Below are 27,839 nucleotides of genomic sequence, written 5' to 3'. Positions count from 1 at the left end.
GAAAATATTGTGAACTAAATAAAAGTGAAAACTCAACATACTAAGTATTGTGGGACATAACTAAAGTGCTGCTTAGAGAGAAACTTAAAGTATCAAATGCATGTATTAGAAAAGAAAGTGGTCTTTAAAGCAGTAATCTAAACTTTCACCATAAAAACCTAGAAAATTAGCAAATTAAACCACAAATAAGCAGGAGGAAGAAAATAATAAAGATGAGATCCAAAATTAACACAACAGAAAACAGAAAAACAATTTAAAAAAATTAATGAAACCAGAAGTCATGTGTTTGAATCAACAAAATTGACAAACTTTTAGCTGGAATGATAAGGAAAAAAATTACATAAGACACAAATTTCCATCTCAAAAATAAAAGTGGTAACATGAATCAGATCCTACAAACAATAAAGGAAAATAAGGGACTATTACAAATTTATACTAATATATTCCAAAATTCAGATGAAAGGGACAAATTCCTTAAAAGACACAAGAATACTCAGACAAAAAGAAATGGATAACCTCAGTAGCCCTATGTCTATTAAAGAAGCTGACTTCACTGGTGAATTTACTATTTAAGGAAGAAGTAGTACCAATTCTATATAAACTCTTCCAAAAAGCAGATGAAAAAGGAACATCCTCAACTCGTATTCTGAAGTCAGCATTACCTTGATAACAAAAATCTATCAAGGATATCACAAGAAAAAAACAGACCAATATATGACTGTTGTGAATATTATACTACATTAATCTGTCAAACCTAAATGAACTAGAAACTTAAAACTGGTGAATTTTATAAGTATACATCAAAAAAGTTAACTTCAAAATAGTTTTTAAATTGCTACACAAAAACAAAATCTTTTCCCACAAAGCAAACTCAAGGTCCAAATGGCTTCATTGATAAATACCGTTAAACATTTAAGGAAGAAGTAACAACAATCTTTCCCAAACTCTTTTTAGAAATAAAGAGCGTAATTCATTTTATTAGGACAATCCTAATGCTAAAACCTGAGAAAAGACATTATCAAAAAACAAAAGTATTGACCAATTACCTGCAGGTACAAAGATACAAATATCCTCAATAAAATATCAGCAAATCAAATACAAAATTACATTAAAAGGTTAATACATCATGATCAACTGGGGCTTTCCCAGAATTAAATATTGGCTGAACATCAAAAAAAAAAATTAATGCAATACACCATATTAAAAGAATAAAAAGACAAGTTATATGACAATTTTAATAGATGCATTTAGGGCATATAACAAAATTCAAAACTCACTCATGATTAAAAACTCTCAGGTAACTTCCTCAATGTGATTTTAAAAAACCTGTAACTAACATGATACTTTATGGTCAAAGATGAAACACTTTTCACTGTACTCAAGAAAAGTAGACTGTCCACTGTCACACTTCTATTCATTACAAATTTCACTCATCACAGTTAGTGCAATGGGGGGCGGAATAAAAAGCATAAATATCAGAAAGAATCCAGATAGCATGATTATTTACAAAGGAAATCCTAGGAAGTGTACCAAAAGCAAGTAGAACTAATACGTGATGTCAGCAAAGTCACAGGATACAAACAATAAAAGGAACAAATGAAGTTACACAAAACTCAAGCCTTCAGCAGGAAGAAGGAACAGAACATAAGTAAGAAAATAAATCTTTAGATCCTAGGATGTGCATATGCTCCTGCCATAAGCCTTCATGAAGAACAAGAGCAGTCCAGGATAAGTGTGCAAAAGAAGAAAGGAAGGAAACACGCAGCAGAATGAAGACTGACATAAAATCAAACCGAGTGTGAAAATACTGAGAGAGTTCTGATAGATCAGAATTGACTACAAATAAGGGACTTAAAAGAGGATTCGAGGTGCAAAGAAACAGTCTTCCAGGTGCCACTCTTTAAGGAAAGAGAGTAAAAAGGAAAGGCAAATGGAGGAAGTGTTTCAACTTGACAAATAACATCTCCAAAAATTCTATAGCTACTATCAACCTAATGGTAAAAAATTACTAAGTTTTCATTCTAAGATTAGGAATAGTGCAAGGATATCCCCTCTCATCATTGTTTTTCAACACTGTAGCAGAAGTCCTAGCCAATGCAATATGACACAAAAAGGAAATAAAGAGTATACATATTGGGAGGGAAGAAATACAACTTTGTTCAGAGACGACATGATCATCCATGTAGAAAGAATGAAAAAACTGACCAAAAACTCCTGGAACGAATAAGCAATATAGCAAGGTTGTAGGATACAAAGTTAATACAAAAAGTCAATCACATTCATATATTCCAGCAATAAACACGTGGAATTTAAAATTAAGAACACATTACCATTTTCATTAGGACCCCCCTCAAATAAAATGTTTGGGTATAAAGCTAACAAAATATGTACAAGATTTATATGAGGAAAATTACAAAACTCTAATGAAAGATATCAAAGAACAAAATAAACAGAGATATTCCATGTTCATGGACGGTGAGACACATTACTGTCAACATGTCAATTCTTCCCAACTTGATCTAAAGATTCAATGCAATCCCAATCAAAATCCCAGCAAGTTATTTTATGGATATCAACAAAGTAATTCTCAAGTTTATACGAAGAGGTGAAAAATCTGAAACAGCCAACATAATATTAAAGGAGTAGGAGAAAGTCAAAGAATTGACATTTCCCAATTTCAAGAATTACTATAAAGCTGCACTAATCAAGACAGTGTATGGTATTGCTGAAAGAATAGACAAATAGATCAATGAAACAGAAAAGAGAACCCAGAAACAGATCCATACAAATAAAGTCAGCTGATCTTTGACAAAGGAGCAAAGGCAATACAATGGAGCAAAGATAATCTTTTCAACAAATGGTACTGCAATAACATAGAAGAAAATCTAGATGACCACAGGGATGGTGACGACTTTTTAGATACAACACCAAAGATAAAATCCATGAAAGAAATCCATGGATTTCATTAAAATTAAAAACTTCTGCTCTGTGAAAGACATTGTCAAGAGAATGAAAAGACAAGCCACAGACTTGGAGAAAACATTTGCAAAAGACAAATGTGATAAAGGACTATACCCAAAATACACCAAAACAAACAAACAAATAAACAAAAACAAAACAAAACAAAACAAAATCCTCTTAAAGACTTAATAAGAAAATAAACAACCAAATTTTTTAAATGGGCAAAAGACATGACTATACACCTCACCAAAGAAGATATACAAATGGCAGTAAGCATATGAAAAGATATTCAATATCGTATGTCATATGTCAAATTAAAACAATGAGATACCACTACACACCTATCAGAATGACCCAAATCCAAAACATGGACAACACCAATGCCAGTGAGGATGTGGAGCAACTTTGGAATTTTGGAAGTTCAGCAGCTTCTTACAAAACTAAACATATTCTTATCAATCTAGTAATCACACTCTTTAGTATTTACCCAAATAAACTGAAAACTCCACACAAAAACCTGCTCACTGATGTTTATAGCAGCTCTATTGATAACTGCCAAAACTTGGAAGCAACCAAGATGTCCTTCAGTAGGTAAGTGGATAAACTGAAACAGCTAGACAATGAAATACTATTTGGCACTAAGTGGAAAAGAGCTATCAAACCATAGAAAGATACGAAGGAAGTTTAAATGTACATTAAGTGAAAGAACCCAATGTGAAACAGCTACATACTATATGATTCTCACTATATAACATTCTGAAAAAGGTAAAACCATGGAGACTGAAAGTAACAGTGGTTGCCAGGGGTTAGGAGGAGAAAGGAATGAACAGGCAGATCAACAGGATTTTCAGGGCAGTAAAACTATTCTGTATGATACTATAATGGTAGGTACACGTCATTATACATTTGTCAAAACTCAGGCTATGAGTCTAAAATTGCTCTAAAAAAACCAAGTTTATTAATTTAAAAAAAGGAAACCATGCAATTAAGGAAAAAAGAAATGGCAGAGGAGAGATTTTTAAGATCCTGCAAGATTAAAGAATTTTTTAAACATTCTAAGGATGCAAAGTCCTTCCCCCTCCCAACAATCTCCTGCTCCCCACCCCAAAACAAGCTGCTCAGTAATGAAATTATGTTTTGTTACACTGACAAAGGATGTTCTTTAACCAGGAATCTGGTAAACTTAACCTCAAACTGCTAAATATTGGAAGGAGAAGGGATCGTGAAAGAGGAAAGAAAAGCAAATACTGACTGTTGTACAGGCAACAGGTGGAAGTTAAAGAATACTATTAAAAACTAATAAACTTGTTAATAAAATATTAAATGAAATTAGAAGCATTTAAAAAATTATAAGTAAAGGGTAATCAACAGAACAAAAATATATATCCTCCTAAGTTTAAATAGAAATTTCAAAAATAAAAGAGCAAAGAAAACAAACATCATGAAAAGAAAGAAAACAACATGCAAAGAGACATGGATTAAAAATACACCAACACACACTATACACTCCCGATACAAGGCAGATTTAGAGCACCAAAAAATAAAGTTTAGAAAAACAAACATAATCAAGAAAGTAGAGCAGATATTAGAGATATGAAACTTTATACCCTGCTAATAGACTAAATCTGCTTTTTAAGCACACGTGAAAAATTTATGAAAACTGATCATACATTAGATCACAAAGAAATAAGTTCCATAAAAGTCTCTGACCAAAGAATATAAAACTAGAAATAATTCCCCAAAAAAGAACTTAAAAGTTTTCCTTCAAAAATCAATGCTATGAAACAATTTACGAAGCTTCGGTCTATATGCGCTTTGAAGATTCGGTGGAATTCTCCTGTGAAACCTCATTGGTCTGATGCATTTTTGTGGATTAGTTTTTTGATAAGTTTCTCTGTTGTTTTCTTCATAACTAGTTCTTGGGTAAGACAACTTAACGTGATAAAGATGACAGTTCACCCTAATTTATAAATTAAGAACACTCCAATATCACATAAAAAGCTTCTTGTGGAGTCAGACAAGTTTTTACTTTCATATGGAAAAACTTGTAAGAATACTCAGAAAAAAACATGTGAAAAGAAAAGTTACATGGGAGGATTAGTCCCACCAGACATTTAAACGTACCATAAGCCTCTCGAGTTAAAAACAAGGTACTTTTACAGCATATGAATACATAATAACTCCAATGTAGGGGTCAGCAAGCTTCTGTGAAGGGTGAGATGGTAAATATTTTAAGATTTGCAAGCCTCAGTTTCTGTCACGACTACTCAGCTCTTCTGTTGTAGCACAAACACTGCTACAAATGATAAGTAAATAAATGAGCGTGGCTTTATGTTCCAACACAACGTTATTTACTAAAACAGGACTGGGTTTGGCCAGAGGGCCATAGTTTGCCACATCCTGGCCTAATGGAATTGAACATCTAGAAATAGATTCAGGTACATATGGAAATTTAGCACATGATAAAAATGACACCTCAAATTACTGAGGAACTATTTAAGAAGTGCTAGGACAACCGGCGAGCCATTTAGAAAAGATAAAATTAGATCCACACTTAACAGAATACACATGAAAAGACTCAAAATAGATCAGAAATTTAAAGAGTAAAGTAATAAGTATTGGAAGAAGATATACATGAATTTCTTTAAAACCTGGACGTAAGGAAAGATTATTTAACTCTGAGTCAAAACCAGATGCAATAAAAGACAGGAAAACGTGGCTAGATAAAAATTTTCAAACTCTTACATAGCAATATTTTTAAAAACACCATAAACAAAATCAAAAGGAAAACGAAACAATGGAAAAATTATTTACAACGTAAGTCACAGATAAAAGGACTTACGTACCTAAAAATTTCTTTTAAACTGAGGGGGATAAAAATTACCAAAATCCCAGTAGGAAAACGAGGAAAGGACATGAACAGACTTTTTAAAAGATATAAAAATGACCCTTAAATAAAAAAAAAGATGTTCATACTTATTCGTAATTAAAGAGATGCAAATTAAAGCTATACATTTCTCACCTAACACTGGCAAATATTCACAAGTGTGACAACACATTCTATGAGTAAAGCAGTGAGGAAGCAGGCACTCTCAAATATTTCTGGTGGGAAAGCAAATGTGCACAACCCTTTTGTAAGAGAATCTGGCAATACGTAACAAAACTACGCAAGCAGCTCTACGTTTCAATTCATCATTACCGTTGATCCTCCATTTACCTTTTGATCCAACAACCCCGTTTCCAGGAATTTTCCCTGAAGATACACTATAATTAAATAATAATATGAAAATACATATGCACAAGGTTATTTACTGGAGCACTGTTTGTAATTTCAGAATAAAAAAGGTGGGGGGGGGGAATACCTACATGCTCATACATAAGTTTCTGGCCAAATATACCATAGTGTCTCAACACAACAGAGTACAATGCAGCCTTAAGCAAGAATAAGGAAGGCCTCTATGGGCAGATAGAGTAATTGCCAGGATACATTTTTAGGTGAAAAAAGCAAAGTGCAAAAGAGTATCCACCTATATACTACCTTTTGTGCACAAAACAAGCAGAAATATAAAAATATACAAGTGTACCTGTCCCTTAATACATAAAGGATAAACCAGAAAGTAATGAAATCGGCTACCCAGTGGAAAGAGGATGGTAAGAATGGGAGAATGGGAATAGGACAAAAAGAACGACTCCACCTTTTTGTGTTGCTTTGACTCTTAGAATTACATTAAATGCTTTATATAAAAATCAACAAGGATTAGGGGAGAGAGAGATAGAATATCAGCAGGAATAAGTGAACCTAAATATATTTCAAATGATTAACATAATCATATTTAATAGTGAGGATAAAACTACCCCAAGCAACCCTGGAACTCAGTAGTTAGACTACGTAGCCAAAAACAAAAGTTAATTGTAAAGAAGTATTCAGCATGGTTAGCACATTCATTTTTTACGACCTTGGTAAGCAATTCTAAAACTACTTAATCTAGAACTGAGCAAGTGAGTAAATGTATTGTGGAAAACAGGAGCCAGGCTTGTCACTGTCAGAGAAGGAAGTTACAAATACGAAAAGCGCCACCTTAGAAAACTAGAATGAAATCTGTAAGACTGGACTAGAATTGAAGACATCACTGTGAACTCATGGTTTTTAACACATAGAAAAGGAGGGAGTTTCTTGGTTTTTTGTTTTTTGTTTGTTTTTAAGAGACAAATTGTACATACTTTACCTAACACAGTTGGCTGAGAGAGCCTGGAAGCAATGACATCCAGCAGTACTAAGCACACCTACCATTCAGATCTAAATACTGTTCTTCACTAAAAGAAACCAAGTCTCCTTGGAGAACTGACTGATTCCAGGGCTGAGTATGGGAAAATACAAGATGAATCTGGAAAATTTTTGTTGCAGCAGAAAAGTAAGGAAGTGCTTAAAGAATTACAAGGACAGATCAAGAGGATACAGAACTCAGTTTGAAAAGGCAGGCGCTGGCCAAACTTTCAACAATCTGACCATCAAAACAAATTAACTATAGTAACATTATAACCTATTGAACAAAATAGGAAACTACAAGTATATACTGTTAAGTGAATACATTGAAATTCTAATGAAAAGAGGACATTTATACAGTTCTAAAGTACCTCTCCACAAAATACTTAATTACAAAGAGAAAAAGGATAACTTTATAGTGAAGAAAGCTCCTAGATAACACCTTATTCAAGTAATCAAGATAACCACCATTAGTAATGAGACAAAGCAAAACCACATTAATACCTAATAGGATGCAATAAGAACACAGCATCACTTCTGCGATATTCCTTCCAAAGATGCATAAACTAAATCTAATCATAAGGAAACAGACAAACCCAAATTAACAGACATACTACAAAATGACTGATCTGTAATCTTCAAAGGTGCCAAGGTCATAAAAGTCCAGGAAAGACTGAGAAACTGCTCCAGATTGAAAGAAGCTAAAGTGTGACAACTAAAGGCAGCTCATTAGTCTGAACCAGATACCTTTGCTATAAAGGAGATCATACTGGACCTTTGATGAAACTCAGACTGAGGGCTAGACGGCAATAATGTATCAAATATTAATTTACCAATTTGATTCTCATATTACGATTATGTAGAACATCCTCCTTTGTAAGGAATATACATTGAAACATTAGAACCTGACGAAGCATTCAGTCAGCTTTACTTTCAAACACTTCAGGAAACAAAAAGTTTCTTAGTATCGTATTTACAGTTAACCTTGAGACGGCCTCAAAAATCAATAAAAAGAAATCTTTCAATGGCTGGTTTGCAATAATTAATATCCAGTACTTCAAATTCTGGTATCACATCCCTAGGAAAAATGTGCCGAAATCTTTTGTGTCGTTTTCACAACCAGTGTCAGATGATCTTAGTAAACATCTCAAACTATACTGACTGAGGACACTACAGACTCAGGGTCTTCCCCAAGCCACTCACTATCAGCTGACAATCAGAGGTTCATCCATCCACTTCTGTCCTGTGAACCCCACCAGATCCCTCTGGGCAAGGTTTCTTTCTGGAAAGTTTTTCCTTTGAAATTAATTAGGTGATGGCTTCTTCTGGTTAGCATTACGCTAATCCTTAATTTTCCACTTCCTGTTGTTTTACAGATGAAGGATTAACACTTGCCTTTTACTCCAAATTAAACGGCCAGGAAGCATCCTATAATATGAGATTTTACAAGGACTTCAGTAGGTGACCTGTGGTTTTTCTAAAGGGAGGAGGGGGAAGAAAGAATATTCCTTATATTAGGGTAAAGAGTTTTCATACGTAATTTGTCTACAAAGATGGGCAGCTGGTTCTCGTACTACCAGGCCGTAGCATAGTGCATGGCACACAGTAGGTAGTCAGTCAAAATGTACAAGACGTAAGGGTGATTCTATGCCTTCTTAAGTATTTCCTGAATAACCTCATCTAACCTGAATGATCTCAATTTTGAATTCTAGTCACAGCACCCAGGCAATTCAATAAGAAGGAATAGGCTGACACAGCTGCTCTGTGTTTGAAAATGTCTCTGGAGTTCTTTTCCTTGGCCAAGCATATCCAGCAGCATTAGACCTCTTTTAAGTAGGCCATGCCTCAGCTGACTCAACATATACTCAACTGCTCAGAGGAGAGAGCTGCCATTCGTGAAGAGGCCTGTGAATTTAGAATATACTACTGAATCACACAGATCAGGCTTGTTAAACTTTTTCAAAGTAACAACGTTCAATACTAGTGAGGGTACAATGAAATGCAACCCCTCTGGAAAGTAATGTGACAAGACATATACAGTGTATCTCCCAGAAATACATTCTAAGTAACTCAAAATGAAGGCAAAGATTTATGTACAAAGATGGGGATTAGTTTTTAATAATTAAAAATGAAGATTCTGAGCACTCAGAAAAATAACAAATTATGAGGTATTCATGAAATACATTACATAGTAATTTCAAATTATAATTATGTTATGAGAAAATTTTAATAGGAAAACATTAACACAATCATCCTGAATAAGTGTACAAAGCATATAAAGTATATAAGATTATATATATAATTTTCTCAACTATGTGAAGCATATGCATAGATTAAAAACTCAAAGAAAACATGCCAAATATCAAAAATGGCACTCCCTAAGTTGAAGATCATTTCTCCCTTGTCTTTCTACCTTTATCCTAACGTTCTACAACATGCAAATTACTTCTATAATCAGGAAAGATTATTTTTAAGTGAAAAAAAAATACAAGCAGCTAGTGTTTTTTGTTTGTTTGTTTTCTGGTTTTTGTTTTGCTCTTTGTATTTTTTTATTGAAACATAGTAAGTTTACAATGTTGTGTCAATTTCTGGTGTACAGCACAATGCTTCAGTCATACATGAAATACATATATTCGTTTTCATATTCTTTTTCACCATAAGCTACTACAAGATATCGAATATAGTTCCCTGTGCAATGTTAAGTCTTCAAAACATAATCAATTTTTACTCAAGGTACTCCTTCAACTCACTTGAATACTTGGATGCAAAGAACTCAGAGAACTAAGTCCAAAGTAGTTCTGGCTATGACAGCAAGTATCACTACACCGTATCATCCTAACAAGCTCAGAGACAGTCATTCCTTCACACTCCAGTTCATTCTGCTTATTCAGGAACTATTCTAGAAACAGGTGAATTTATCACGCAGTGAACATTAAGATATGACCCATGGAACTTGGGATTCTGATCAGGGAGAAAGACAACAGACAGGAGAGAAAAAACAAACATGGAATATAATTTCAGGCAGAGTTAAGGGCTATGAAGACAAAATAAGACAGGCAGCTATTTTAGACTGGGCGGCCAGAGAAAGCCACTAAAGAAGAGAAATCTGACCGGGTAGGCTACTGGTGTAACAAGATAAATAGCATTCCTACTGCAGAATTGTCCAAAGATTTAGCAAACTCTATTTACAACTTAAAATACAGACACTCATCTTTATGAAAATAGTTTCTACTTTCAGAGGCAGTAAGGGACACTGGAACTAGAGAGACGAGGTTTTAAATCCTGGCTTTGCCACTTAGCAGTTGTGCGCTCTGAGGCCAGTCACCAGCTCTTGCTCTCTGAATTTCAATTTCTTCATGGATAAAACAGAGCCTAGTTTATAAAGCTGTTTATAAAGTTGTTCAGAGGATTAAGAAACAGAATGTATGGGAAAGGCCTTAGTAATGTGTCTGGCCCTAAGTGTTATTGTAGATTCAGGCAATTAAACTCAACAGTTACGAAAAATGTACACCTAAGTTTACTAGTATAAACCATATTTTTAAAAAATCAAGTTACAATTCAGTATAAAGTATGAGCCTACATATAAACAAAAAACTATATATAAATAAATTATATATACATATATAAAATGTCAAGAAGAAAAAAATGGACACTGAAATGAAGAGAGATTATGGCTGAATGATTAATTTCTTCTTTATACTTCTTTATTGCCTAGAATTTTTGCAATAAAAAACTGTTACTTTCATAAACATAATATAAATCAATAGAAATATATAAAAGCAGCATTTTTACAAGCAACATAATAAATGTCTGTAATATGAGGTAGATCATGTCATTTCTGTTGAAAAAGTAAAAAGGGATTTTCTAATGTGGTCTGAATCCCATTTATCAACTTCCCTAACCTCAAGTTCTGTATACTGTTAAACCTTATCCATCACGTACACTGTTTTGGAAACCATAAATTAAAACTGTTAGTAAAACAAGGTGTAGTTTTCATTTTCCCATAACAGAGGCTCTCTTCCATGGGAAATGTATGTGATTTCTTGAGTGTCTAAAAATATGTACATGATCAATGATGTTAATAAAGTGCTATTTCTTGAGTGCTAGCTAGTATTATATGCCAGGCATTGTACCACCATTAGAACTTTCTCCAGATATGAATTTACTTGCTGTTCTTCTGCTGCTTCAAATTCTGAGATCACCAAGTTATCCTGTTTTCAGAAAATATGACATGGAGATAATAAAAAATTTTTCAATTCATAGTAAAAACAGTGGAAATCACTTCTTTAAAAAAATGCTAAAACGTGTCTTTCTGTTTGGCATTTCAAACTTGTGAACTTACAAAGCTTATCATCATTAACAACACACTTTTGAACCCAGAAATTATATATACAAGACAGCATGATACAGCGTGGACTCAACACAACAACCCTATAGAGGTTGGTAACAGATGATGATAATAGGCAAGTAAAGAACAAAAGCTTGAAAAAGACTTCTGTGAGTAGGCGTCACTGGATACAAGGAAATGAAACATGAACATGTGATTTCAAATCAAAGAGAAAAGCTAGATCAGTCAATAGTATGCAAAAAACAGATAGGCCATTTAGAAAGAAAGTGGATCCCTGACTCATAGCATATACCAAAATATATTACAGAGAAACTGAAAGATTTAGATATAAGACATAAAGCCATAAACCACTAGAAGAATGGTAAAGGAAAGGAACGAGTATGATTACATATAAAGTAAAAATGTCTTCCGAAACTTTCTTCAAGGCACAAAGCGTTATAAACAAAACTGAAAGGCAAATGTCCTACTGGGGAAAGTATCTGCAGTAAATGACAGTTACTCTATTTGATATATAAAAAGAGTTCCTACAAACCAGATTTTTTTTTTAAAAAGTCATTTTAGAGAAATGAAGAAAAGGTATAAAGATAACTCATAAAACAAGAAATAGAAATGGCCAATAAATAAATATGCATATATATAATATTCTACTTCAGTAGCAAATAAATTTTCACTACAATGACAACATGTTATTTTAAAATTTTCATCTATCAGAATGGCAAAGAAATGTAAAAATTAAACTATCCGATGCCATCTAGGGCATATAAAAAGGGAATCTCTTATCCACTGCTTTTAGGAGTATAATCTGACCCAGTTTGTCAAAAGCACAATTTATCAATCTAAAGTGTTTTAATGTGCACAGTCTCTCACCTAAAGAAATAATCTCAGGAGACTACAAAGACTTAGCTACAATGATGTTGTACTCAAAATGGCTTAAAATGTCTCAAATATTGGTAACAGGGGAGGATTTCTTAAAATCAGAAATGTACCTATTAAATAGAATGTTATGCAGTGATTTAAAATAATGGTAGAAAATCTTAATTCTTTGTGTTACTTGTCACTTTTTATTATCAGATTAATCTTGAACAAGTATAGGTTATTTTTAGTATTATTCTTAAAGTAAATTTTAAACATTTTAAAATGATATCTAGAGCTTATGACAACGAGCTGGATTATACACTGGTCCACCCTCCATGAATACAATTTATCCACACTTATCAAAATAAATCACTGCCCACTTTGTGACAAATCACTTAAGATTTCTGCACTCTCTATAGGTATGCTGTAATTTAAAAACAAAAACAAACAAAAAAATATACTCCTCTCCCTCAATGCCCCAAATCTATGGATGATACAAGTTGGTGAAATTCCCACTGGTGAAAGGGTTAGACTTCACAAAATCTGGGGACATGTCTGTAATAGGAAATTAAGGAAATGAAGGAAGCTGGAGCGTGGTTTTTCTAGCGCAAGCCCATTTTCTCTATTAAAAAATTAGGGAAAATTCCTGTAATTGTAGGGTTTCGTATCCTCCTATGAACCAAAAACCCCAAATATGCAATGATAAACAACATTAACTGTTAACATTTGTTGGCGTGTGGAAGTGGGGTGGGGAGGATTGAACATGAGAGATTATTACTTTTCTGTATAAGGATAATTTGTAATAAAACAATAAAACACTGATATTCTTTGACCAAGCAATTGTACTTTTAGGAATTTATTCTATGGACATAATCATGCAAGTCTAAAGATGTATGTTCACTGAAATTAGCAAAATGCCATGACAGAAAAAAACTGAAGCCTATGAGGTTCCTTTAACAGAGAACAGGATGTATATTTTTTAATGATAAAGCTAGCATGATGAAATATTATTGTATCTGTAAAAGAGTAGGATTTATATGGTTTTATATGCTGGTATGGAAAAATGGTCAACATCTTAATAATTAAAAATGTTATTAACTGAAAAATAATACATATAATATGGTTCTATTTGTATTTTTAAAACTTTTGTCTAAAAGGATAATGGGAAACTGGTAAGTGATACTCTGGGAAGTGAGACCTGGGGTCAAATGAAACTTTACATGTTTTTTATACTATCTTTGAACCTTGCTTAGAACTTTTTTTGCTGACATAAAACAGTAATTCATCAAACTCCTCTTTTTAAAAAAAAAAAAGCCACCTTAGATTTGTTTTTAAGTGCCCAAGGAAAAAACAAAATTGGAAAAGGAGAAAGTTGGACTAAAAATAGCATAATCTGAAAACTGTTCAAGGTTAAATTGAATGGTTCTCTTTATTTTTGTGTGGGTTTGGAAATGTCCCTAATAGAACTTTCCACAAATAACCTTACTAAGAGCCAGGCTATATCATGCAATAAATTCAGAGCTACTCCAGGTGAGTAGAAGTGGAAGAGGCATTATTCTAGGCCCTCCTTTATCCCTTTAGTGACTCCAAAGTCAAACTCTGGGGCTCTATGGGACATTTAAAACACCACTTCTATAATTATTCTCATCACTATAATAACATAAAGAACCTGCAAAATTTAATGGATTCTCCTCCTGCTCAACAGACAGGAGGAAGAGAGACCTTAAAATAGCAACAGATGGTCTCTCTGGGTGGTGAGGTTACAAAAAAAAAATGGATTTTTTTTTTTTAACTATGTCTAGTAAACTTTCTTGTAAAGAGAAAAAAATGCGTTTTTTAATGTTCATATAATATTACACTCTACCAGTGAACAACCCAAAAGGGTATTCCAAGCCTTCACATTATTGGCCCTAGAGTGCAACAGAATAACGAACAAGAAGTGATAAATCCTCAATGCTCATTAGGAAAAAGAGAAAGGCAGTGAGTTGGCACAGCCATGTCTGACCTGAGGAGACAGCCCCGAACAAAACACCTGACAACAGGGGCTGTATTAAATGCCCAGGCTTTTATCTTCCCTTATCCTGCTCTGGACTCTGAGACTGGAGTTCCCTCTTCCTGCATAGGGAACCAGGGGCAAGCAGGGAAAGAAACGGATTTTCGTTCCCTCAATAGCAGGCATAGTAAGGTGTAGCTGTTATCTTCCTCTACTTCACAAAACCTTGTAGGTAGACAGAACTACCAATAAGTTTAAGGATGAGGAAACTGAGGATCAAGAAAGTCAAGTAACCTGCCCAGCATCACAAAACTATTAAGTAGCAGGCAGAAGACTAGAATTGAGGTTTGTCTGCTTCAAAACCAGGATTCCTTCTACCAAGCGATCTCTCTTTTTTAAAAAAATATCCTCTCACGTTGATGTTGGTAGCTATAAGTTCCACCTGTAGCATTCTCAAACCCGTGTGGCTCACTATACATGCTGAAAAGCAAGAAAATAAGCAGCTATCAAGAAGTTCTATTAATTCCCGCCCAGCTAAGAGGGAAGCACTAAAACTTGACTCATGATCCTTGCTGTCATTCCAAGTAATCAGTCCCGCTCTTATAAAAAGCTTATCACTAACTCTTTCCCCAGGTGACCACTTGGAAATGGCATTCCCAAGACTTGTCCGTTCACTACAAGGAACCTCCACATTCCAGGTGTGTTAGCTTTCAACTTTTAATGCTAAAAATAAAGGGGAATTTGTTTCAACCCCAAAATGGCAATTGCCAAGTCACTACAGCGTGGTACCAGAGCACAGGCTTTGCAGTCATCCAGACCTAGGTTCATAATCTAGTTCTGCCACTTAAATAAATGTGTAACCTTGGGCAAGCAAATTCAATTCTATAACTTCATATACAAAAAAAAAAAAAACATGATAAATAACTTCTCCATAAAGGATTAAATCAGATAACCTAGTGCCTAGAGCCTAACACATAAAAAAAGATAAAAAACAAATGATACATATATTTATATATATAATACATACATACATTATCATATATATGATACATATATGATAATTATATTATCACATATAATACAAACATATATACAAACACATATGGTCTGAACTCTTAATTGTCTGATGTAACAATCAACTGGCTGGATCTGGATATCTGAACCAAATGAAACACTGATTCATTTCAGCTTAGTTCAGAGACATCCAGATATTCCAGTTCCACTGCTCTAAAAACTGTTGAGGGTTAGTCTTAGTTCAAACTGCTTCACATTTTTTTAAGTGTGTGCGTGTGTATAGATATATTTGGCTCATTTCAGAGTTTTATTACATACACACACACACACACACACACACACACACACACACACACACAGACTTACTTTGTGGTTCAGTCTGGATTTTTGTTCACAGGTCTGCTACCACAGTGGGCTCCTTGAGAGCAGGGAACAAGTCTGTGCTGCTCATCTTTACATGCCCAGCACCAGTCTAGGCCCTGGTACACACCAAATGCTCAGTAAATATTCATGGAATTAAACTTGCAGAAAAACCACTCAGGAGCCTCACTGGCTTTATGATTCAGGAGGGCTCCTTTTGACAAAGGGAATGCAATTTTTTTCCCCTATAGGTATCTGGCAGGGTTTTCGTTTTGTATTTTCAAATAATGACTAGACAAGCCAAACACAAGATATCTCAGTAGTAAAGTTTTCACAAAAGGAAAATGGAAAACTTTAGAAATAGTGGGATTCCAGTGTAGAGGGAAGGAAAAATCGCTTTTGGAATCATGTAAATCTGGGTGGCTTGCTCCACCACGTCACAGCTACGTAGATATTAACTTGGGTCCAATCACACATACCACCTCTGAGACCTAGTTCCTACATCTGAAAGAAAGTAGTAACACCTACTGCACAGGGTTGTCACAAAGCTAATGTATGTGCAGCACCAAGTACAGTTGGTGGTAAGTGATTTTTATTTTTTAAGTCTTTACTATTCCTTTTCCCTTCTCACAGGTGGCAGACACTAGAGGGATTACATTACGCCCAAGGGCAACTACAGTACTATCTCTACTCCTGCTTTCCAGAAGGGACACTAATTCAACTATATAGACAGGCTAATTGGCCAAAGTTGCAAATGTTCATGGGTCCAGTGTGGTAATTTCAAGGGAGGCCCTTTTGTGCCAACTCCAGAGCCCAAGCAAAGTCAACCAGGCTTCTCAGGCAGCCTGCTCCTTCTCTTCTGGGGCCTTCTTAAAATGGATTTGCTAAGAGACACAATGTCAAGCAAAAGTCATCTTTGTGACAAACCTACGCTGTAGCATTAATAAGCAACAGGCATTCTTTGAAAAAGCCCAAACCCAAATTAAGTCACTAAATTTGTTTGCACTGTTTGGATACTGGAGGTTGAGAGGAGAAATCTAGCATTAAAATAATATGTAAAAACAATGAGTATATAGAGAAAGAAGTCTTCCAGGTTCATTTATATATGTTTACTTTGCATTCACAAATGGAACAAAATAGAGTCATGACTTGCTAGTTTCAATCAGCTGAATACATATTTCATTCTACTGTGCTGCATACTCTGTCACAAACTAAAGAACATTAAAACCTAAGTAAACAAAATTCCCTAATACACCTCTGAAGACAGTATTTGTTCCATTCACACTTCAGTGAATATCTTACAATATTTCCACCTTATTTCAAGGTCCAATCAAGGCAAAGTTTACATTTTTTCTCTTAAATGATTTTCACTGGGAGAAATGAGTCAAAGAACTTTTAACACATTTTACGTTTCCATTTTCAACAAGGTAGGAACCCATATTTCCTCCCACTCACCCCACCTCCAGAGAATTCACAATACTGTAACTAAATGATGCCTTCCATTGGTCAACTGCTTTTACCTGAATGCAATAAAAATAAAGAATACATACTTCTAGACTTCATTAACAACTACAATTTTTCCCCTGCTTAAATTTCTGGAAAAAAAAAAAAAAAGACTGGATCAGTCCACTAAAAGGCAACTATAACATTCAAGTAATCATTTTCAGAAAAATAGAGATAAAGATGTACACTACTACCATAATGCAAATATTCATTGTTTAGCACCAAGGAGAGCACATGCAGTAATGTTTGCTATTTCAAGAACATTTTTGTTACAGTTACATCACATGCAGGGAAGCTGCTTTCCCAGAGATAAATATACATTACACTGGAGCATCGCTGAAACAGCCAACCCCTGGACCCTAAGAGTTGTAACCCAAATTTTACATAGACTCTAAGACAACTGGATCTTATACTGAATTCAGTCTCTAATTAGCTGTTAGTGAGGTTCTAGTACAGTTTTCTAAAGAAAGCAATCTGAATCAATAACCACACCAGTGCTGCTCAGAATGTTTGCTCGTAAGTAAATAAAAAGCACATTTCCAATGTGAAGGAAATTTCCCTCCTTCCTGACTCCCCAGTTCCATTCAAAGACTGTAAACATGAATAGAAAGATAACCTTGAGGACAGTAAAGTCACCCACACCATCAATAACATCTAACTCATTTCCTGACTCTACAGCATTTTCCTAAAACAGGGCAGTCTCAACAGGATGCCACAAATTCAATATTACTTTTAAAAGATACATCAAACTGTCTGGAATATACAGTGATGAAAACTGAGTATTACTACTGAAACCATACTTAATTAAATTCATGCTTTCTCTAAACAGAGCTTCCCCAATAAAGCCACAATGTTTTCTGCCTTGGCGCCCTTAGAATCCATCTCAACAAGTGAGTCAGTTCAGCTGCGCTCCTGCTAACAGTTTTTTCCTGAGCAACCCCTCCCACACCCCAAAAAGAGTTTCACTTTTATCTGTGGAATTCTCTGCCAGCCTCGGCCTGGAAAACTGGGTGGACCCCGAGGACAGGTGTCAGATCTGGCCTTTAGGGGGGTGGCCCAAACTGAGTCATTGGCAGCATAAAGCTGTGACTTTATAAATTTCAATTTGAGGCTTTATACCATTAGTGATTCTCTCTCCACTCCTTTATGGAAGGAGGGAGAGAAAGCAGGCCAAAAGGATGTTTCAAAATAGAAAAACCACTACTTTAATCATGAAACCCTCCCAACTCAACAAAGAACTGTTAAAAGTAGCCAAATGGAAATTGTCAAGGCTTTGGGGGCACATACACCACTATTAAACATGAGAATCACAGCTTCAAGGTGGGAGGGGGTGGATAAAAAGCAGGAGCAGGAAAAGAGGAGCAGAACAGGGCCCAGCCAAAGACCCATTTGCTCAGAAGGGCCCCTCTCGGTATGAACTCCATGTGAGGCACCCAGGCTAGAGGAAAGCAGAGGGTTACACAGAACATTTAGCAGACTTAACATTGGATTAAACACACTACTGCAAGTTTCAACAAATGTTCATGGCATACGTAAAAAACACATTTACAACAAGAAAGAAGAGAGGCACCTGGAGACATCTGACACTGGGCATGCTCTGCAGGCAACTCAGTGCGCACATGCTCTCTACCAGGTTGGCGCAGCCTAGCCACAAAGACCTTGGCACAGAACACTGCAGGATGACAAAAAGGAAGGAAGAGAAGAAGCAGTTAGAGGCCGCAACAAATCACTCCTTCACACAGGCAACTTGAATGTTAGTTGGGCTGGGGGTGCACCCTTGGCAGCTTGGAGGTCAGGGGTGGTAATACAACAGAACTTACTGAAACCTTGGGAGAGGGCCCACTTTCTGTCCTACGGAGAGGAGGTTTCTGCTGCCAACCACTAACTCCTCAGGATACAGTGAACAGAACCAAGAGGGAGAGAGAATGTTTAAATGAAAACCCACTAAAGGGAACCGTAAAATTTGAGCACAAAACAAGATTAGTGGTGAGACTGTGACTCTCAGAAAGTAGTGGTTTCTGGTCTGTCATATGATTATAATTGCCATCATTACATCACCTGCTATGTGTCAGGCACTTTAAATGTGTTCTCTAATTCCCACACCACAGTGTCAGGAAACTGAGGCTCAGAGGTAAGTCATTTGCCCAAGGACACGCAGCAAAAGAGGGGACAGGCAGAATTTCAAACCTTGGTTGCTGCTATTAAAACCCACATTCATTCCGCAAGACTATGATGCCTCCCTCTGTTGTAAAAACTTTGATCACCTGAAATTTTATCATCTGGTACAGTTTTGCACTTTCCTAAATAAAATTATAGGAAACCTAGACACAGAGCAAAAAGAACAAGAAAGATGAGTGAAAGATTGACAGATACAGGAAATAAAAGAGCTGATAAAAACACATCTAATTTTGAGTGTCAATCACATCTCTGCCTTCCCAAAGAAAAAACTTTAGAACGTCATGATTTTCATTTTGGACTTTGCTTTCATTTGACACAAGTAAGAATTAAAAGCTTATTTCATTTAACCATTCCCATTCTCTTTTAAGAGCTTGCTGGTTTTTAAGGGAATTCAGAAAAAAGTAAAATACAAAAATGAACATATGCATTATAGCTAGTATTTTTAAACCATTAGATTATTTACGGTATTCAATCATTACTTTTTCAGACTTAAGGTCAATCAATTTACTCTGTTAAAATCAACAATCATACCAAAAAAAAAACCAAAAAAAACTGAAGGTGGGTGTTTGGGTTCAACCAAAATACTCCAGAAGTCTGAGACCCAACCTCATGAATTTGTTTATTCTAGCTATAATTAGGATGGTTAAACATACTTTCCTGGGATAGTCCAGGTTTACGCTGGTCCCAGCTTTCACTCTCACATAACTTTCACTCTCAGCAGTGTTCTCGTTTGGTAGATAAATTCTACGGTCACCCCAACTATAATATAAACAAAGACCACTATGCTTGAAATCAGACAGACCTGGGTTCCTTCCTATTCAGCATCTCCCACTTTCTAGTTACACGTCACTTACAATGTAACTAGAGTATTGAGAGTACTTAGAAAAGGCATTTAAAGAATACAAAACCAGAGGACTCAAATGGAATAAAAGCTGAGCAAGTTTTTGGTAACGATGAAAATACATTTCCAACAGTGTGCTTTTATTTCAAAGCTCCCCACGGCCAGTACAGGAGAAGTATTACTGATAGTCCAGGCACACACATTGTGTCACCCCAGTACCTTCAGAGTGCCACAAAAGGTGATGCTGAATAAATGTCTGTGTAACATAATGAAAACTGCTGTCATTTATCAAGCTCCTGTTACAGGCTAGGCAGCTGACATAGTAAACTCACAAAAACCCTTCTAAGACAAGTATTGTTATTCCATTTTGCAGATGGGGAAACCAAAGATCAGGAAAACAGTGCTTGATTTTTTGAGATAGAAAACTGTTCAAGGTGCAAGAGAACAAGGGCTAACTGATGGCAGAATTAGGACGAGAAGTTAATCCTGTCTGACTCTAGCCAAACACAAACTCTCTATCCAGAAATCCCTAGCAAAATGTTTAGGACAGAGAAAAGGCCCAAGCACGTTATGTATGTATACAGAGATGACAGATTATTTAATTTAAGAACTCCCAACATCTTCATAGTTCAATTTAAGTTTCTGTTTTGGAATCTTTGTCATTATCCAAATTACAGAATCTCTCAGATCTGAGAATAGTTTAAGGATTACACTTGCATTCAGCAACTAACACTAAATTAACATCAAAGCTCATCTGCAAATCAATTTTCATTTATTCAGTAAAAACAGGTTCCCTCTGCAAGGTTTAATGTGTATTTGCTCAAAGGGTAAAAAAAAACAAGGCGGCACAAGGTACTGTATCCTGATTAGATTCTGTTAATAACTTGAAATTCAAAACTTTAATAAAAGGGGGGGGCCCACTTTTCACATTCAATAAATCAAAGAATCACAGACTGCTAGAACTGGAAGACCAATTAGCCCAAACTTTACCCCCTGATTTTAGAAGTGAAGAAACTAAAGCCCAAAGAAGAAAAGTAATAATCTTTCCAAAGTTTCCTACCTAACCATTTAATGACCTAAATAATACTTGTAAAAATATGGAAAACAATTAACATAACAAAAAACTTTTGAGAACTTAATTTCAAAGTATTAAACATTTATTACAAATATTTTTTAAAGCATGATACTGAACTTGTACATTCACCAAAAGATTTTTACAGAACCCTTAGAGGGTCTAACTTCCAAGAATTTATCTTTAGAACATCCATGGATATTCTGGGGTAAAGAGAGTGATGCCAATATTTATAAAAAGTATTAGAACTGCCCCACTTGACACTCAAATTATCTTGAAGCTAAATGACCAACCACAGCACTGAAAAACAGTCTTTACTCAACAGAAAATGCCACTCTAGGAAACACATCCATCTTTTAATAGTCTACAATTTTAAAAATTAAATTAAATCATTAAACCCTTAAAAAGAAGAAATCTATACCTGCTAGTCTAATTAAGGTTCCTCTTAGGTCTAATGGTGCAAGAGGACATTGATCTAATTTGAAAACAATGGCTAAAAATAAAGGTTCTGTATTTATCAGCCTAAGAGCATTAAAATGAAGCTCTGACCATAAGCACTAATTGATTCTTGAAGCTGCTAATTTTAAATTTAAGGAGGGGGTTGAAAATCCATATTGACTATTGCAGAATAACTATCACCCATCATTCTTTAACTGAATAATGTAAAGATTTCTTCTTATGAGCTATATTCACAATGCAGACTACTGTCTCTTTTTTCTTCCTTTCTTTTTTTAAGCTAACAGTGGTCTATCTTTAAACTTCTGGAACACTATCTCATTGTTAAAATATGTCTGAAGAACTTACCCTGATACCATGGGTATTTACCAAATTTAACAAACACTTATTGACCTACTTACTAAGCTAACAACAATACAAACTAAGCCTCTTTCCTCTTGAGATTTCAGCCTCAACACAAAGGGGATGCTTAAGAGAGGCCTTTCAGGGGCAGCAAACCCCTAAGAAATGTTTGTTATAATTTCACATTTAGCTATTTGTAATGACCAGTATTCTAATTTAGGGCTAATCACAAAGAACAAGAAATGATTCACAAGAGGTTCTAACATTAATAGCAAATACCCAATTCAACTGATTGTATTTCAAAGTTCTATAGAACGAAAAATACTATTAATCAAGGAAACTGATAGTGTTTATTAATTTTGTCATATACACTGTATAACAAAAAAAAAAAAAACAAAATCAAGGGCATCATGCTGAGAAAAGCTATAAGTCAGTAAAGACAAGAAGATAATAGCTTTTGGCATTTTTCAAAAGCAAAAAAGTTATTAAAAGAGGTAGGAGAGAAATGTCCTAGGCTCTCTTCCTATTGCCATAGGAACCACAAATCAAAAGGGAAAAGTGGCTGCAGGCACCTTGTCCTCTCATTGGCTGGTTTTAAGAACTCACAAAAGCTAACTTTGGTCTGTGTCTAGATGGAATTGTTTTGAATATCCTGCCCTGATTGCTTCTCAAAGAGGCAATTCTTTTAAAAGCTACCCAAAGAGGTATTTTATGTTCATTGTCTCTCTAATGCTACTCTGATTCTGAAATATGCCTTATTATAGGTTTTCTATAAATCCTCCCAATTTTTTTTTCTCTAAACCACTTCCCAAAGAACCATTATCAGACTCCTCTAACTCCTATCATGCTTGAGATAACCAATTTGAGTGGCTTAAATACTATTCCATTCAATGAAAAACTTATCTGAACTTACATCTATCTGCAGACAGAAAAGCAATTAAGACATTCTCTCCTCCAGGAGCTCATAGGAGGGTGTCTTAAGAATGTGCAATACACACACACACACACACACACACACACACACAGTCTTAATACACTCAAAAGAGGAGAATGCCTCAACTGAGCTATAAATGATGAGAAGGAAGTAGCGGGGTGGGGTGGGATGGGGGGGTGGATATTCCAGGCAGAATAAATAGCATGAGCAAAGCCAAACAGCTAAGAAATAGCACATCCTATTCAAGGATCTGCAATTAATTTAGCATGACTAGAGCATTTAAGTTTGAGATGAGGAAAGCTTAGAGAGACAGAGAGGTGCCAAATAACAGAGGTCTCCCCATACCATTCTATTCAAATTGAGACTTCATCCTGTAGGACAACAGCTCTTATACTGTGTACTACAGCTCACCAGTAAACAGCCAGTTCTTTCCAGGTGTGTGGTCCAATTTTTTATCAATATTGTACAAGGTATTTTTCCTGCAACTCAACATACCATTTCAACAATATCTGTCGGAGGAATGGAAGTGGGTCATGCAACACACTGACAGGGCTGGGGGTGAGGTTCTTAGACTAACAGGTAGGAGATAAAGCATAATATCAAGGAGGCAGCAGGATGAGAAGGAAAAAAAGAAGGATAAGAATGAGGAAAACTGAAATTTACTTTCTGCCAAGTTTTAGAGAGTCAAACAGCCAAACTGTAGTGGAATCAAGACTCAAAGCCAGAGCTCAAACTTTCTTTAAACCCTACTACAAAAACAAAAACAAAACACCCAAAATCTTTTAATGTCCAGACAATTATCTCATCTTGTATGATTATCTAAAACAAGATACCAGAACCCAGAACTAAAATGGATCTTCGCAGTTATCTTTGGTAAAAGGACGAAGGGTAATTTTCCTTTTTTAATTTTTATTCATCCATATTTTCTAATTTCTCTCCAATGAACATCTAGTACTTACAATATTTTAATACTAGATTGCATAATTTTTGTTTAATTATATAAGTTATAAATTACAAACAATAATGTGACAATTTAAATAAAAAAAAATTCTTTTCCCAAGAATTGAGTCTATCTCAAATATCTATAGTTTAAAATGTGTTAAAACACGGAGTGCTAGAAAAATATTTTACCTAGTGCAGTAAGAATCAACATGATGATGGCTTACTCATGAGTAATTTCAAAGGAAAAAAAATCATCCTTGTCCACTTCACAACTACCACCCATGATTCAAAAATGTCATCAGGTTTTTCAAAGCTCTTACAGAAGCTGGAGAAAGGGAGGATTAGATGTATGAGGGGGGAAGTGGAATCTCTATTCTAAGCAGCATGACAGAGAACAGGATGTAACAAAATAATCTATTTCCGGCATAGCCACATGGGTCCTCAGTTGTACAAGGACCAGTCTGAGGTTCAGTTGCCAAGAAGGAACAGATTCCCCCAGGAAGCTCCAGGTCAGATCAGTTTGAACCCAATCCCAATGGGGTTTATCCAAGATCCACAAAGCCTGAGACTAGAGAGAAGTAAACAACAGTTAAACTAAGTATATGTGAGCCTTTAGTCAATTATCAGTTAGCATCTTGGCACAATCAGGAAAGTTGTACAGAACTAGAGAAGACCATTATAAACTTAACCTCATTTTCAATTAAAAAATGTTGAATGTAAATAAAAATTTACGAAAATGGGTAATTTAGGAGGGGATGAAAATTTGTATTTTCAGAGAGCCTACTATGTGCCAGACACTGTACAGCTATCATGATCTCTCTCAGTAGCTGTCACGCCACCTCTGGCCAGACAGCTATCTTGGTTTTAAAGAGGAAGAAACTAAGGTTCAAAGACATCAAATAACTTGCCAGAGGGCAAAAAAAATAAGTAGCAGACTTGCAATTATCTCTAATTCCAAAATCCCTACTTTCTTCCCTGAATTATACTACCTGTCACCTCCTTTGCTGGACATTAAATTCCATAAAGCTGCAATTTCCTCTGACCTATTTTCCAATTAAATACTCAGCAATTTCGTATGTAGGAAATTACACTAAAGTGGAAAATAAAAATAAGTCCAAAAAATACAGCTAAGAAGATGCTCATCACATCACTGTCACAACAGCAAAGAAAAAATGCCCAACAAAACAAACTGGTTAAATAAATTACAGATCATCCAGAAGACAGAACATTATGTGTCCATCAAATAAAAATCATTTTTATCGGAGTTTATTTATTCACCTAGAAGTTCGCAATATGTGAAAAGAAAGTTATGATCCACTGAAAATGTTCAAGAAACTTTAAGTGATAGCCAATATTTTATAATAATTGTAAATGGAAAGTAACCTTTAAAAATTTTTTAAAAACCTCACTCTGGATGTTGTTTAAAAAAAAAAAAAGAAACCGTCTAAGTGAACAAAGGCTACAAATAAGGACTTACATTATGATCCCATTTTATTTGATAAAATACAGAACTAAACACAGGTGACTTTCAGTTTACTCTTTTTGTCTACCGTGGTTTTTCAGACACAGCCAACATGCAACTGGCAATACAGTACTGAAGCTTCTCACTGCTGTCTCCCCTAGGCCACCCAACACAGAGTAACCGGCACTTCCACATGGTTACTTGGGCTTCTGGTCCTAGCATCCTTTCCCTTGACTTCTAGGCCATTCTCCAAAAAAAGCAGAGAGCAGGTGGAGTTGAGCGAGCTATTAGAGTTTGGTTGCACTCTGAGGTGACAAAGACATTACCCGAGATTCATTTCAATGCCTGTGGCTTCCAGCTAGCAGACGATAACCTAGCCAGAAAATCCTTTAGTGACAGTGTTCTCTCTCATGAGACTACCACTTCTAAATACCTCACAAGCCACAGCCCATACTGCATGACACCTGAGAGGACTTCCAGGTGAGGGAACTAAACACTCACCTTGTTCTTTGGATATGGTCTGAGAGCTGAGAGACACCTGCTCTCACTATCTCTACCTGGGCCCCGGGCCTCGGGCCCCGGGCCCCACCCGAAGTTAGTCCACCTCCCCTTCCTTACCATTCCAGGCACAGGTGCCGGCTGCACCCCTCCTAGTCCTTCCACCCACTCTCATGAGCCAAAACACTTTAACCACGGAATTTCTGAAAGTGGCTGCACACCGAGAACTGATTGTCCTAAGATAATACACTGAGTCAAAATCCTTACCCTGCTTTCATGTGAGAGAGTGCAAAGCTTACCATGTTTTAAAAAGAACATTAAAACATATAGATAGTAAAAAAAAAATTTTTTTTTCTCCTGATATAATGAATATTCTCTCTTCTTCTAGGAAGAAATATCACCTTCAGGAAGGTGACTTAAGGAAAACCACATCTACTCTCAATGGGTTTGACTCAATTATAGTCAGACCACATCAGAATCCTATTTTACCTTGTTCATTTTAAACTGATTATTCATTCAAAAAAGTTTACTCAACATGCCAGTATACTGAATGCTTCAACAGACAACACAAGAATTCTCAGAACCAAATATTCTGGTATCAAAATTACTTCTGTAAATAAAGCTATATTTTTTTCCCAGTTCACTAAAGGGAGAAAGATGGCTAAATTCCTAAAGTAGGAAATGTTTTAAAGAAATGCAGCTTCACTCCTTTCCAGAGTATTAAAACTTAAAGCTCCACTAACTAATGGTATTTTTAAAATCACTTCCAAAGACTTTCAAAACTTCCACCATCTAATATGCTTCCTGTCTCACTACATCTACAGAATGAAAGTTGGTCCTAAGAAACCTTCTGAATTCACACCTTACACCATTTAAATAAGCCCTCTAACATTTTCTAAACGCTGCTCATTTCTCAAATACATATTTATTTTCAGAGACCCAACCAGCTCCTATCCCAAAGAAACATAGATTCCAAGTTCGTAGAGTCCCAATATTTAAAATTTTACACACACACACACACACACACACACACATTGATTCGGAAAACAACGTAATCAAAATGTTGCTTCTTTAGCTAGCAATAGCATGAAAAGTGAGTTGTCCAAGCTCATATATAAAGGAGTTTATCATCCCTTAATTAAATTTATCACAAACTTTGCACTTGTTCTATTTTCTCATATAGTGCATTGTTCTCATATCCTAAGCTGACCTTGGTTTCAAGTAAGAATGAAGTTAGTTTGCCTCACAATCCACTGGGCTCTAAGAACAAACGAATCTGTCTTTCAGCCAGGAGCTAGGACTGCCTTAGTAAGGATCCCTGCTGCTTGCTGCACAGCAAGGATGTCTTTGATTCCCTTCACATTGTCTGTTTCCTGCAGGCAACTGGGTAAGGGGAGTTCTCACCGCTTGAAGCCAGAGATTTCATTAAATTCTGGAGCTGAAAGGGACCTTACAGAGAGCATTTTGTCTGTTTTCTTAAAATGTTTTTCTAGTCCAGGTCCTCTAAATATCTCACATGGTGCTTTTGGCATATACCCCCTTGAAAGCACCTCGTCTCAACAGCAGATAATTACTGGGAAACATATGCTACTGTAAGGTCAATCTAGAAATTACATACTCTTCTTGCAGAAGTACACATGAACACAACACTCCGGAAGTTGTCACACAAAGGAAGCAACGAAGTCAAGATGCATAGGCCCAAGATAAATTTAAGAGATACTGTACTTCTTTGTCAAAAACACTGTTCAACTCCACTGTTTTAATAACGTTATGGATGACTCAGCTATAAGCAGTCAGTCAAGATGTTCTACAAAGC

At 35.6% G+C, this 27,839-nt stretch overlaps 1 protein-coding gene across 6 annotated transcripts in view; it reads right to left on the bottom strand.

The window, feature by feature from the left end:
- FBXW11 (F-box and WD repeat domain containing 11) overlaps positions 1-27,839 on the bottom strand; it is a 112,470-nt gene that overhangs the window by 59,473 nt on the left and 25,158 nt on the right. For 3 of the 6 annotated variants that reach the window (XM_032465097.1, XM_032465100.1, XM_032465098.1), the window contains exon 2: positions 18,869-18,970. The exons of the other annotated variants lie outside the window; for them this stretch is intronic. In XM_032465097.1, the coding sequence (XP_032320988.1) occupies positions 18,869-18,970 (102 nt within the window). The remainder of the gene's footprint in view (positions 1-18,868; positions 18,971-27,839) is intronic. 6 annotated transcript variants of the gene reach the window in all.

Source organism: Camelus ferus, chromosome 22 (genome assembly GCF_009834535.1).
Source record: "Camelus ferus isolate YT-003-E chromosome 22, BCGSAC_Cfer_1.0, whole genome shotgun sequence".
Lineage (NCBI taxonomy): Eukaryota > Metazoa > Chordata > Mammalia > Artiodactyla > Camelidae > Camelus > Camelus ferus.
This window is presented reverse-complemented; position numbering and strand designations above follow the sequence as displayed.